The following is a 13,665-nucleotide window of genomic DNA, read 5'->3' as shown; positions in this document are numbered from 1 at the left end:
CTCCCGGCTTCTTGTGCCCCTCCAGCCTTCTCAGTCGGTAGAGCGTGGGGAGCTGAAAAGTCCTTGACTGGTGTAAGCACTGCTTAGCAACAACTGAAACATCGGTGTGTTATCAACATTATTCTCACCCTAAATCCAAAACCCAGCACTGTACCAGCTACTAGGAAGGAAATTAACTCTATCCCTGCCGAAACCAGGACACCAACAAAGGTCTTTTCATAACAGGATACACACTGAGTAATGCTAATACGGTAAAAGCAAAGTTACTTCAGAGCAAACTGTAATAAAGGTTTGTTTGCTTTACCAGAACCTCTGGAACTGGGTTTCTGCTTATAGTCTGCATGCTGGGTACCAGACAGGGTACTTTCCAGTTGAGAGAAGAAAGATAGGAATAAATATAAAATGAACAGCAGGAAACGGGGCCAGGATTAAATATATCTGCACCTGGCTTGTGCAGCCTTTTCCTTTATGCTGTTAGCATCCAGATCCTCTATTAGTAAAAAGTGCTCAGGAGCTTTTGTGCTGCAAGCTAACTGGCAAGCACATTACTGAGCAAGAGGAATCCTGCTCCGTTAGCTGCAGGATGGAGCCAGCACCCTGCTTAGAGCAGAAATTTTACCCCAGAGAAGCTGACCACCATACCCTTCCAAGAGGTAGAATGGGACCAGTTTGCCTCCTCCATCCTGAGAAGGTCTCCAGGCGCTGGAGAAGAATAGAGGACAGTAAGGAGAGCCAACCAGCAGAAATTCGGATGTTATCAAAGGGAAAAAAAAAAAAAGGAAAAGAAAAAATAAAGGGTTGACTGCAGAAGACAGCATGGTTTTTTTTATTTTTGTTGAAAGAAGCAAAGCCATTCCTTCCTGGAACGGTATTGCATTTAATTTTCTGATTAAACATTTTGGAGAGTACTGTTTCAAAATAAGTACTCGTAGGAAAATTAAGGCACCCAATTGCTACAGGCTTTATTATTATGAATGATCAAAATAAACTAGCTGGGAATGCCTCCTTAAAATTCTCTGACATTTATTGTAACAGCCACAATTGCTACTCATCTGGTTATAAACAGTGCCATTTGTTGTTGTTCCCATGCTGGTACTCTGCTATAGAGCATTCGTGGGGATGGATATTGCTCCAGTATTAGAGAGGAAGGAAGAGAAATGGGACACCGTTGCTGAGCTTCAGCATATGACAAGTGTTCACATACAATGTGTTCATTTATTTTTGAGGTGGAGGAGAGAAAGGAGCGATAACTCTGGTTATAGAAAAAGATTTGTGTCTGTAACTGTAGCAGTCAGGCATGCAGCCCTTTCTTACAGGTTGTCCCCGTACTGGGTGGACAGCCAACAGCATAAACAACACTGATCTTCCTGTGTCCCAACAGCACTTTTAGTTGCATCTCTGCTCCTGTCTTTTGCTCAGTCATATTTCTTTTCCTGATGACTGTGCATTGTGCAAGTTGCCATGATTTATTCTGGGCAACACTTCTGCTTTCAGGGAAGACAGCAAAGGCACTTCCTAATAGCTAATTAGGGCTCCACGTTTAACGTCTGTAAGACAGATTTTTTTCCATTGGCAGTCGTAGTAAGACAGGAGTTGCCACTGTAAAAGTTCGAGGAACAGCTGAAGATCAATGTGCTATTCACCCTTCTGCTTTTACCTGTAAATGTAAGGGCATGTTTTGCTTCTGCAGATGCTTTTTATACACTTCCTAGTTATGCATTTTTCTAGTATTCACATAAGCATTCAGGTTCTTAACCCTCTAAGCTCTTGTCCTTAATGTTGTTGAATAGCAATGACATATGCATTTATATATCTCTTACGTAAAATTTTTTTCCTTATTCTATTTTTAAATGTTTTATTTATCTTCTGGTTCCTGTATTATGAGGTGGTAAAATGAATCCATCTTCTACTATCTCTGCTTCATATTATTCAGTAATATCATATGCCTGCAGCACTGCATAGTTGGTCTCCTTTTCCAGTGAGGGTTCAGCTGCAGCTCCTAACAGACCTGTGTTCTTATGACCTGAAGTTATATTCTCAAACGAACCTTTACATGGCGTTAGTTTCCAAGTACTATCTCAGATATGGCACTGTCCCAGTATCACCTCTGTGCCTAGGTTTTTGTCTGTTTCACAAACTTCACAACCAGTATCTCATCAGTAGTGTAATTCTGGCACGTTTTACATTCTCAGGATGCAAAATCAGCAGGATTCAATAAAGCAAATAAAACAGCTGCTGTCTAATGTTTATCCGGTAAATTAAAACAACTTTTTTGTTACTAATTAACAGAATCCCTAGGACAAGAGAGTTGTGTATTAATATTAATTTTAACTGTACTATTATTTTGGCTGGATTTAACTTACCGGATTTTTCAAGCTGGTAGGAATATGAACACAATTTTTCTTAAAAAAAATATATTTGATCACAGATATATACAACTTGTTTATTTTGTCAGGTCAAGTTTCAAAAGTATGTGTAATAATCCATGTTTTGCGTATTAATTATCTACATTCTGCTATAAATACTCTTGTATCTCCCTCCAGTCTTTTCTATAACACTGTGAATTTCCCCTTCTGTATTACCAAGGCCCTATATTTTTGATGCAGTCCTCTTTTAATAACCAGCACCATCTGTGTGGCCTGAATTCCTTCACCCAAAATTGAAATCGAGTTACAGGGAAGGTGACTTGAAGAAATAGAAGGAAAGCTGAGTTAACCACAGAATGTAATGTCTGTACCTATTCTGCTAACTTGCCTATGAAAAGCACTCAGCACATCAGTTCTTAACTTTTTAGTATATTTATATGCAAATGTTTCTGTAGCTTCAGTGTAGACATGCCTGAGGTAAATTTGAAGTAGGTAGATGTGGAGCAAAATGCAGACTGCAAAAGCTAAACATTTGAGGAGTGAGCCTGTTAATCTTTTTCTGCTGCTCCACTTAAGTAATTTCAAGCTAATCTGAGTATATCTGCACTGAGTCTAGGTGCATGCGTACTCAAGGCAGCCGCCAGTGTATGTCACTGCAGTACTACAGAGCGGACCTGGTTTTAAGTGTGAGAGACTGGAGCAAAGAAGTCATTTTGGGCCTGAGTTTCTGAATTTCTTAGAGTCAGAGTCATCCTGTATAGTTTCAGGCACTCGTCTTGAGTCCCTACACTAGGAAAAATTACCTCTTTAGCCTTTTTCCGTAACTGACTGAGAGAGGGAAACACTGAGGTGATTGTGCCCATCTGGCATTAAAATGACCTTCCAGATAGGCACATATGCTGTACTGACAATATAGGACACACAGGATGACTGTGCTCTCAAATACTTCAGTCAGGTGCTTAACTTGCCTAAATTCAGTTGATGTCATCCAGCCAGAGGGGTTCCCTCTCTCCACTGTTTGATTACTTTATTATACAGATTAAATTTATTAACCAGATGTTTATGGAGATGGATAAAATAGATGGCAGAAGAATATTATCACAATATTGGTTCTTCATGCAAAACTCTCTTGGTAAGAGGACAGTGGAGATCCAGAACTCCTTTGAAGTTTAGTAGCGATCTGACAGTGAACTCATCGCTTGGATGTTTTGTTTAGTTGCTTTTCATTTGCACAATCAGGTCACTTTAAAGTGATACTGATTTTGTATCTATGGCTGTAAGCCGGATGTCAGGTACAGATGGGTGATTTCAACCAGCTCAGCTTTATGAATATAAATAATAATGCTGAATTGCAACGATTTGTTCCATCCCCATTGCACAGAGGCATGGTGGAGCTTCAGCGACGCTCTGGTTATGGAATCCTTAGAAAATAAAGGGGCAGAAAAATCTAGTAATAAATTACCTACCTTCTCCAGCTGCCCGTGTTCCTCCCTGTCCGCCATTATTTTCATGTTTGCCCAGAAACTTCCCTCACACTTGTTCTGGGACGAGGCGGTCAACAGTTTTCCCGTAGTTCTGCTATTTTTCAGTTATACATCACCAATAGAGATTCACTATGTCTGTACACATCTGTGTAGAGACACGCCACATTCTTTCAAAAAGAAACGTACTGCCAGTGAAATGGCAAAAAAAAAGCTTCGATAAGTAAAAAGGGAATAATATCTGGTCCTTCTTGAAATCACAGAACAAATCCTATTCACCTTATTCACATGAGTATTGAAGCCCTTCTTTTACTCAAACAATAACTTGAACAGAATTTCACTTTATAGTAGCTTACAGCATCTTTTATTGCTGTGGTTACCTTCGTGTATAGATTTTTTTTTTTTTAAAGCATTAGTTTAATAAATACTCTTTCTTTCCTTTTTTTCAGGATGTGAATTCATCCTAAAAGAAGAGCTATTCTAATGTTTAAGGGCAGTGGAGAGGAAACTGAAGGGTGGGGGGTGGTCATTTTTAGCACCAGAAACTTCCTGTGGAGCAGAGGTGCTCTCATTTTAGTGGTCACAGAAGGCAGTGAAGAATCTGACATAAATAAGTTTTAGTTCCGGTGACTTCTTTCCCTTTGCCTCAGCTCCTTGTTATGGAAAAGAAATGACAATTATTTTGTCCTGTTAGGCATCTTGTCATTTTAGGTTAGGAACTATCAGGATTGTGTTGCATTATGCATTTGTAGTGCATTGGGTTTGTGATTTTGGTTCAGTTTTCTAGTTATTACAATAATATAAACAGCTAGTAATAAATTAGAGATTATTTTGCAAAATACAGTTTCAGCTGTGCAAGCCAGACCAAATTCTCTACGTGAGAAGCCTCAGAAATGGGCCCTTTCTAATAATTCTGTGAACATAAAATGTTCACTAATTTAATGTTCAGGAGGAAAAAAAGGTAACTTTAAATCACTAAAATATTTTCAGCTGTGTATGTTGAGTCTCTTTAACAAACAGGTTTATACACCGTTTAAAGTTAATAAATGCAACTAAATGCAAAGAATACCCAACAACCATCTTAAGGCATTCGAACCACTGCAATACCTCCCTTCTCAGAACCAGGACACTGCATATTAATAAGGAAACTTTTATTTAGAGCTGGTTATGACAGATTCTTTTTTCTCTATTCTGTTTTCTTTTGGACAGGATCTATATCATCAGTCATATGACTGTGTCTGTGTCATGTTTGCCTCTGTTCCGGATTTCAAGGAATTTTACACAGAATCTGATGTTAATAAGGAAGGCTTGGAATGTCTCAGGCTGCTAAATGAGATCATTGCTGACTTCGATGATGTATGTACTTCTAACAACAAACATATGGTTTTGTTGTGGTTTAACCCCAGCTGGCAACTAAGCAGCACACAGCCACTCGCTCACTGTCCCCCCGGTGGGATGGGGGAGAGAATTGGAAGGGTAAAAGCGAGGAAACTTGTGGGTTGAGATAAAGACAGTTTAATAGGCAAAGCAAAAGCCGCGCACATGAGCAAAGCAAAACAAGGAATTCATTCACTACTTCCCATGGGCAGGCAGGTGTTCAGCCATCCCCAGGAAAGCAGGGCTCCATCACGCGTAATGGTTACTTGGGAAGACAAACGCCATCTCTCCGAACGTCCCCCCCCTTCCTCCTTCTTCCCCCAGCTTTATATGCTGAGCATGACGTCACATGATGTGGAATATCCCTTTGGTCAGCTGGGGTCAGCTGTCCCGGCTGTGTCCCCTCCCAACTTCTTGCACACCCCCAGCCTCCTTGCTGGTGGGGTGGGGTGAGAGGCAGAAAAGGCCTTGACACTGTGTAAGCACTGCTCAGCAGTAACCAAAACATCCCTGTGTTATCAACACTGTTTCCAGCACAAATCCAAAACAGAGCCCCATACTAGCTACTGTGAAGAAAATTAACTCTATCCCAGGCAAACCAGCACAGGTTTCAATCTTGGTAACTCAGGGTATGCAACAGTAAGCAAACATACTTGAAAGGGAGAGTGGAAGAGCTGTCAGAAAAGAACTTTTGTGTGCCTAGTCACATGGAAATTACTTACAGGGAGTATTAAAGGAAAAAGAGATTTATGTGGGATAAATCAGATATTGATCTGACATCATGCTCAATTGCTTTTGATTCACTATAATGAGAATCCTATGTGTATATCTGATGGAGAAATTTTTGCCCTTTAGCTGCAGTTCATGAGGCAGTCATATTACATGCTGTATATTAGCTATAGTTTCTAAATACTAGTGCCTAAAGTCAGGTACGTAAATCTATGTCCCCTAAAATGGTACAGCTTTGTGTTGTACCTGATCTGTGTTGCTCTCATTATACAGAGCATTGATCAGTTGATACATGGGCGACTCAAAGGATTGTATAAGTTTTAATATCCCATTCTCTGAAGTTACAAGCAAGTACAGAGTATGACTGCAGATGGATTGTGAAAAGGCAGCTGTAAAGGTCTCACTGATAACAGTATTTGTCTTAAAGAAGGTCATTAGTGATGAAGATACCAGAAAGAGGCATTAAGATCATGTCATGACTCAGAGAGCACAGTCTGAATTTGCGGATCTGCAGCTATAGAGGGTATTTTAGCAGCAAATCCATTTGGAGAACATTGGAATGTTCAAAACAACCTGGGATATGAACTAAAATCCTTGGATTTTAGTCCCATTGGCGTGGACCACCCATGGGCATGGAATAGATGCTTACTTTCAGAAAGCTGCTTAAAACTTAACTGTTGGCTCACATGGTGACTCAGTTCCAATATCAAATGAGTGCAAAGTCTACTGACTTTTAAGAGCTATATGTACAATAAGGTGGAATTTATCCTCATTACTATAAATTTAGTCTCTTTATAATAAAAAGGTGTTTTAGCAGACAGAAATTCCCTTTCCTTGGAGGCTGTAACCATTGTTTTATCCATCCTTAAGTCTTTCATCCTGCATATATTTGTGAAGCCTTTTGGGGTCTATTAAAAGACTGTTCTAAGAATTGGTGCTCTGAATGCTGTTAGAGTAAAAATGCTGTTAGAGTAACAAGGCTGCTGATCTGAATAATGAATAACCATCCTTGTTCTACAGTTATTGTCAAAGCCAAAGTTCAGTGGAGTTGAAAAGATAAAGACCATTGGAAGCACTTACATGGCAGCAACAGGATTGAGTGCTACACCCAACCAAGAACAGTGTCAGGTACAGGAAAAGGTTCCTCCTTAATAAAAAACATGTTCAAATGAAGGCTAAAATTCTGTTCATTAAACTGCAGGTTATGTATAATGTTATGGCCTAGTTTTTTTCTTATTAACATAGATTGTCTTGCACTAGACAATTGTATACTTTTGTTTAGTATATTATTGTGAATTATTGTTCTTCACATTGCGGTTTGAAAATGCCACCTCTGTATTTGCTAAGTCTAAAACAGGCCTTCTACTCTAAATACAATACAGCATTTTATTCCTACATGTTGCAGCAGAACTGGATTTATAGAGTACAAAAGACTGCAAGAATGAGTATTTTCCATTGTAAGCTGGGAGGGCTGAGTAGATGTATTAACCATACACTTACAGAACCCTCAGGCTTAGCACTGAGAACGTGTTCCTTTGTTTCTGGTTTACTTAATAGGGCAGGATTGGGAACTGCAGTCAGTAGAAATGAAGTTCGGAGGAGCAATTCATAACTTCTAAGCAAAAACCTTGCTTTTGCCATGATCTTTAGAGTACTGCAGGTTAGCAACAGAGAGACAGCAATTATGAATCAACACATTCTCTGCTAAGGATTAATGTGCTCTTGCCAAACTCATGTTCCTTCTAGACAGAAGCAATTAACGCCTGAACTATAGATCCTAAGGATCCTGAGGGCAAAAAAAGAATTATTTTAAATTAGCTCTGACATTTAATACAGGGAGGTGAAGGGGATGAAGGAAATGCAGAACTGTAGACTGGAGATGAGAAGACATAGAGGAGCTCTCAATCACAACTAAAAGTTGTGTGTGCACAGGAAGAAATTTATCGTTTGTTATTTCCACAAACTGTGACTCAAGAGATCCAAGTTGTAGTGTTCCTTTGGTGATTTAGTACACATTTTCAAAAGAAATCCCCCAAAACTCAGCAGTCTTCAGTCCAGATGCCCAAAGTTCCACGGATAATGCAGTACCTCGTGTGGCAGTGACTGACTGCTAGGCATACTGCTGGGAACAGCCCCCAGCTTAATACAAGCCCCCAAGGAAGACTAAGTGCCTAAGGAGGGGGTCTGAATACATCAACCGAACAGGAAACGATCTGTCTTAGCTAGGAGCGAACTCCAAAGGAAACAGGCTTCATTCATCTAAACAGCTGCTCTGGCAAGTACCACTACTGTCCCACCTAGGCTGATGCATCTACTCTATGAATCATCTCCCGAAGTTGTCATCTGTCCATCTCTTCTGCCACTTTATCTCAAGGAATGAGGAAGATTCAGTCATTTCTCATAGAGATCAGTGAGTCCATCTCTTATGAAATCATTCTCTTCTGAGGGTCCTACCCTGGGCTGTAGGAGCCCAAAAATCACTTTTCTCCTCAGCCTGAGAGGACTCAAACCAGTACTTAGAAATCAGGCTACACTGTTGATGTATGAGGAGACATTAAGTCTATAGCCTTTATAAGTGGTGTAAGCTCTGAGCTAGTAAATTAGGGGGCAGAGGATGGATTGCCTCTTTCCTCTCTTCCTCTTGTATTTTATTCATTTTCAGGTCTATTAGATGTTCTCAGAGGTGCTTGCTTATCTACCAGATGAGATCAGCGGAGGAACTCTAAAAATTATAAACTTCACTGGAGCTTAAGCATTAACTAGGGTGCTGAGCTGTGCAACAGTGAGAGGGAGGAGTCTCTGTGGGGCTGTCCACAGCATTATTTATTACTAAAGGACATAAAATAGAAGCAGACACTTAGAGAAAATTAATGAGCAAATCCTAGGCACACATAGACATTGAGTGTCTGTGGGATTAGATAGCAGCTAATCAGTTACTTGGCAATCGAAACATTAGATTAGACATGTTTTGGACCTATCATCTCTAGACTGCCTGACTGTGTAAGTAAAATGCATCCTAGTCTATTGGCCATTGTTTGATCTAACTGATGCTGGACAGGGCACCATCTTCTACATTACTTTGCTGCTGCAGCCTGCTGGCATTAGGACATCCCTAAGGGTTTAAGTGCTTTCAAGTGTTCAGCGTATTTTGGTTGTATTCTCACAGCAACTAAGGCTAAAGAAAATGATTTTATTCTGTTTGTTTGGCTGTGTAAATTCAGGAACCTGAACGACAGTATATGCACATAGGAACCATGGTGGAGTTCGCATTTGCCTTGGTGGCGAAACTGGATGTCATAAACAAGCATTCATTCAATGACTTCAAGTTACGAGTAGGTATGTATCACAGGATTTTTATGAGAATATCATGGAGGAGGGGGAGAATTCAGTGTGAAGTACCAGCTGATTAAAGTGTTAGTAGAACTGGCCAAAAGGGCCATGAAAGTAAATAGCGCCATCTTTACCCTGTTTAAAGGCCGTCTACGTGGTATTGCCCGTTAACCATAGCTGCTGTTGTGGCAAGGAGTGTTTCAAAGCAGGACTCAGAAAAGGGCAGTATTCCTAAGTGAAGAATGGTTGAAAAATACGTTCCCATGGCTCTGATTTGTTTTATGGTAACTCTATAATAATTATTCTAGAGGTTGTTAATCACATAAATTTTTTAAAGGACAAAGGACAGAAGAAGACTGTAGACAGGGCTTTACAAAATCATATACATGGTTTTGGAGGACCAGAGCTGTAAGGGGCCAGTGAGGCTGGAGTTTGAAATATTTTAGATGTACTAAACTCAAGCAAGCGTACAAAAATGGACCCTTTCATTCCTAGTGTTAGACAAAGGAGGATATTTCTCTTTGTTATTCTGTGGTTATTGACAAATAAGAGCAAAGATGACTGGTGGTTTATATTTGAAAGGGGTATCCCTTATATTTCATCTTCTAATTGCTTCTATTTGTGCATCACGGTATTTTAAAAAAGAAATAGGCAGCTGCAGTAAGCCATGGAAAGCATGATGAAATAAATTAATTCAGAGCTGGTCAAGAACCATATGTTCCAAAATGTTTTTTTCCTGATAGCAGTACACAGCAGTTTTACAATGCAACGTGTAACTTGGAAAGTGTGAAATGAAAGCAGTAAATAAATATTGGAAACCCATAAATCCCGTAAACATGTCAGAAGTATTTGATTTCCAACAGTTATTCTACTGTCTTGTCTTTTTCTTGCTGTGCCGCTTGCTTTTCCTTTTGGCTGCTCCTCTCACGTTTGTTTCACAGTGCCACCCACTGGCAAAACTTGCTATCTTCTGACTTGAAATGTTCATGTGTTCCTGAGAGTGCTCCTTTGCCAGTATGTTTTGTATTCCTTGCTAGAGTTAAAAAAATGACAAAGCAAATCTGAAGTATGCTTCCTTCTCAAAGTGTTACAGAACTTGATGGGTTTTAAAAAAAAGTGTAGAGATACCATATTTCTGTACAGAATAAAAGTTCTCTTCTTGCCATAGATGACACATGCCACGTACTTGCAAACATACTTATATCAGTAGTGTCAGTACAGATAAAAGAGCTGCTGAGTGTCGGAGCTAAATCTGCAAACTGACTAAAGCACTACTGATTCCTTTAAAGTCGGGATCATGAAGCAAACTTTCTAGGGGAAAAAAAGATACCTACTTTTGATTTTTAAAGTGTTTGCTATAGGTTCCAGAGAAGTCAGAGTCCTTTGCTTCATGAAATGAGGAATGATTAAATCTACAAAGGGACACAGGCCCCAAACTGGCACTTTTGCCACCTTAATCCCATATAGGCACCACTGAGATCTTCACTTCCCATCTTAACTTCACTTTTTCTCCACTTCTCACCACCATGAAAGCATCTGTTATCCATAGCAATTAGAGCCACAGAAACATTTGAGCATCTGCCCCGACATAATCCCCGCTTTAAACCCAAACTGCCATTTGTAAAAACCTTCCTTGGCCAGCATCTAACCCCAGAATTGCTACAACTCACTAGAGGTCTCAGCTTTCAACCTTCATTTTCTGTGAGTGCCTGAAATGCTGTTGTGCCTTAGGAGGTACACAGCCTACCCTGGCGTTGTCAGGCAAGGGAGGGGAGCACCTAGATTATATTTCAGGCATTTCTCCACTTCTGTTAGCTAAGGTGCTTAATTTGTTAGACAAGCTCAGAAATGCTTTTGCGATAAGTTTTGCACAGGTACTGCTTTTTTTTCAGAACAGAATAAAGGCTGATATGTTGTTTTCCATATAGTTTCATGGTTAGAACATTTGTCTGTGCTGTAGGTGAACTTAATTTGGTTCCTGCTTTTGCCTGAGGCTGCTCAAGCATGTGGATCCCTATTCCCTGGAGAATGCTATGCGGCCAGGCTGTAGGATACTTTGGAATGAGATTTTTCTCTTTTTGCCTTTTCGTGGAATAATTAAATGTCGCTTTGGATACGAGAGAGAGAGACAGATGGTATCGCCCTCTGTTAGAGCATTCACCTGGACTGAGGGCACTACTCTTCCAGCCTTGCCCCAACAAACATTCACATGTGTCATGCGAAGGAGGCCCGCACTAGCAGGGATGACATAGAGCAGCACATCCCAGAATGCCTGGGTGGCCAAAACACATTCCTAAGAGATATGGGTAGAAGTGTCCTTGAAGGAGGAGGGATCTGAAGCTGGCTCTCCAGCCCCTGAGGTATTACTCAAACCATCAGCAGTGGTGGTTCAGGAAGGAGGTAAAAAAAAAAAGACACCTCCTGTGTCTTTGTAAAAAAAAAAAATACACCATTGTATTTTTAGGAAAGTCCCACTGCACTGCCCTAATTTCTGGACCATGGCAGAGCGTATGCCATACACATCTCTTCAGTATTGCCTACTAGCCAGCTTGGGCTACTCAGCAGATGGCTGTTGTGGATTCCACTCTTAGGTCCCTAGTGCTTTCTACACGTTGGATGTCATGAAGCAGAAAAACACACCCATGACCTGGGTGTTTAATGCAGAGCATTGCAAGGCCTGAGTCCCTTTGTGCATTTAATCCCAAGTGCTTAGACAAATATTTATCAGGTTCTATCTGGTGCCTTTAGGGTTTGCATATTTCCCCAATTTTCTAAATTTAACTGCCACAGTCACTTTTTCCAGGGTTCCCAAGTGGTCTTACAGCGTGGTTGCTAGCCCATGCTGCCATCTTACATATGATCCCTACTAGATGAGCCAGCTCTGAGATGCCTCCCCGGGCTACGATCACACTTTCATTTTGCTGCGTAGAGATATCCCTAGTGATGGTTTCTGTCAAGGAATTAATAGAAGTCAGTTATGATCCAGTGATGTGGAGATGACTTTAGAAATCCAAACAACTCACTTGTCCAGGGTTTATTTCTCACTAGGTCTAACTTGGCTTTCCTGCTCATCGGTATGTATAGTTATAATTATAGTATATTTGATGCTGGTTAACAATAGTGCTTTTGATTTTGCCTCCTGGATTCCTTCCCTTCTAGCAGAGTACAACTCATTCCCTTTACAGTCGTAACATAGGATACAAACTGACTGCAAGATAAAAAATGCCCAGAGTCTAATGAGGGTCTACACTATGTTGTTCTTCACTCTTACAGTGTGCGTTTCAGAGCTAGCCATTTGTTACTCTTACTCCATGCTTAATCAAATTATTTGAATACATATATTTATATTGCCGTTATTTAGGACCATTCTATGGGTAATCCAGCCTTCAGAACAAGGCTTCAAATCCTTCCAGCTCATTCACATTAGTTTATTCTGCATTTAAGCAGCAAAGAATACTGTAAAAGTAATTTGATTTGGCAGTCAACTATTGCAGAGAGAAGTTCTTTTCACTACAAGTAGAAATGAAAAGAAATTCTTGTATATCTGTTTTCCCAGAAGCTGCTGCTCTCCCACAGTGTGTTCCTCATGCTATCTAATAAAGGCAGTAGCAGGTTATTAGGATACTAATGGTTGAAAATATCAAATTTACTGAGGACGGCAGGGAGCTGTAAAACTAAAATTAGATGAACTAACTTTTGCCATTTTTATAACTAACATCCTCCTGCTGTAAATGGTTGATAAAACAGTTGTGAACAGGCCATTGGTTGCTGTACTCACTATTCAGCATGGGCCAAATACCATGTTCATTGACTTGATATGTTACCAGATGCACTGTGTATCCTTGTTTGGTGGATCTTCTTCTTTAATGTTAAGTTCTGATGTTTTCCAGGTATCAACCACGGACCTGTAATAGCTGGAGTAATTGGAGCTCAAAAACCACAATATGATATCTGGGGCAATACAGTAAATGTGGCCAGCAGGATGGACAGCACTGGTGTCTTAGACAAAATACAGGTAAGCCTTGGTTTTGTGCCAGTATTTTTCTTAATCCTTTGAGTTTGGTGCTTAAAAAACATCATGTATTTGTACACTAAACGGGTCTGTGTTTTGGAGCTAAGGATGCCTACAGAAGAAAATTACCTACCAGCTGTATCTGTACATTTCAAAAGAATTAGACCTTGGGCAGGAAAGTAAAGAATTAAAATAAAATTCTAGGGAAAATGGGAGGAGAATCAAAACTTTGTCTTGACCCTACAGTGGAGGAAGTAATGGGTTGCCTGGAAATGCATCCCTAGATTATGAGAAGATTTGAGGGGAGTCACATTTCTATTCTGTGAATTTCTAAACTCGTAAAATACTAGCTACCCTATCTCTGAAGGGC

At 40.1% G+C, this 13,665-nt stretch overlaps 1 protein-coding gene across 1 annotated transcript in view; it reads left to right on the top strand.

Annotated features, from left to right (window-relative positions):
- The window catches only part of ADCY2 (adenylate cyclase 2 (brain)), a 215,938-nt gene that overhangs the window by 200,061 nt on the left and 2,212 nt on the right, over positions 1-13,665 (top strand). The window contains exons 21-24 of the mRNA XM_009321919.1: positions 5,057-5,203; positions 6,974-7,081; positions 9,175-9,289; positions 13,174-13,298. Of these exons, the coding sequence (XP_009320194.1) occupies positions 5,057-5,203; positions 6,974-7,081; positions 9,175-9,289; positions 13,174-13,298 (495 nt within the window). The remainder of the gene's footprint in view (positions 1-5,056; positions 5,204-6,973; positions 7,082-9,174; positions 9,290-13,173; positions 13,299-13,665) is intronic.

The sequence above is a fragment of the Pygoscelis adeliae genome, unplaced genomic scaffold (genome assembly GCF_000699105.1).
Source record: "Pygoscelis adeliae isolate BGI_AS28 unplaced genomic scaffold, ASM69910v1 Scaffold144, whole genome shotgun sequence".
Taxonomy (NCBI): domain Eukaryota; kingdom Metazoa; phylum Chordata; class Aves; order Sphenisciformes; family Spheniscidae; genus Pygoscelis; species Pygoscelis adeliae.
Note: the sequence above shows the minus strand (reverse complement) of the source record. Positions and strands in the feature narration are given on the sequence as shown.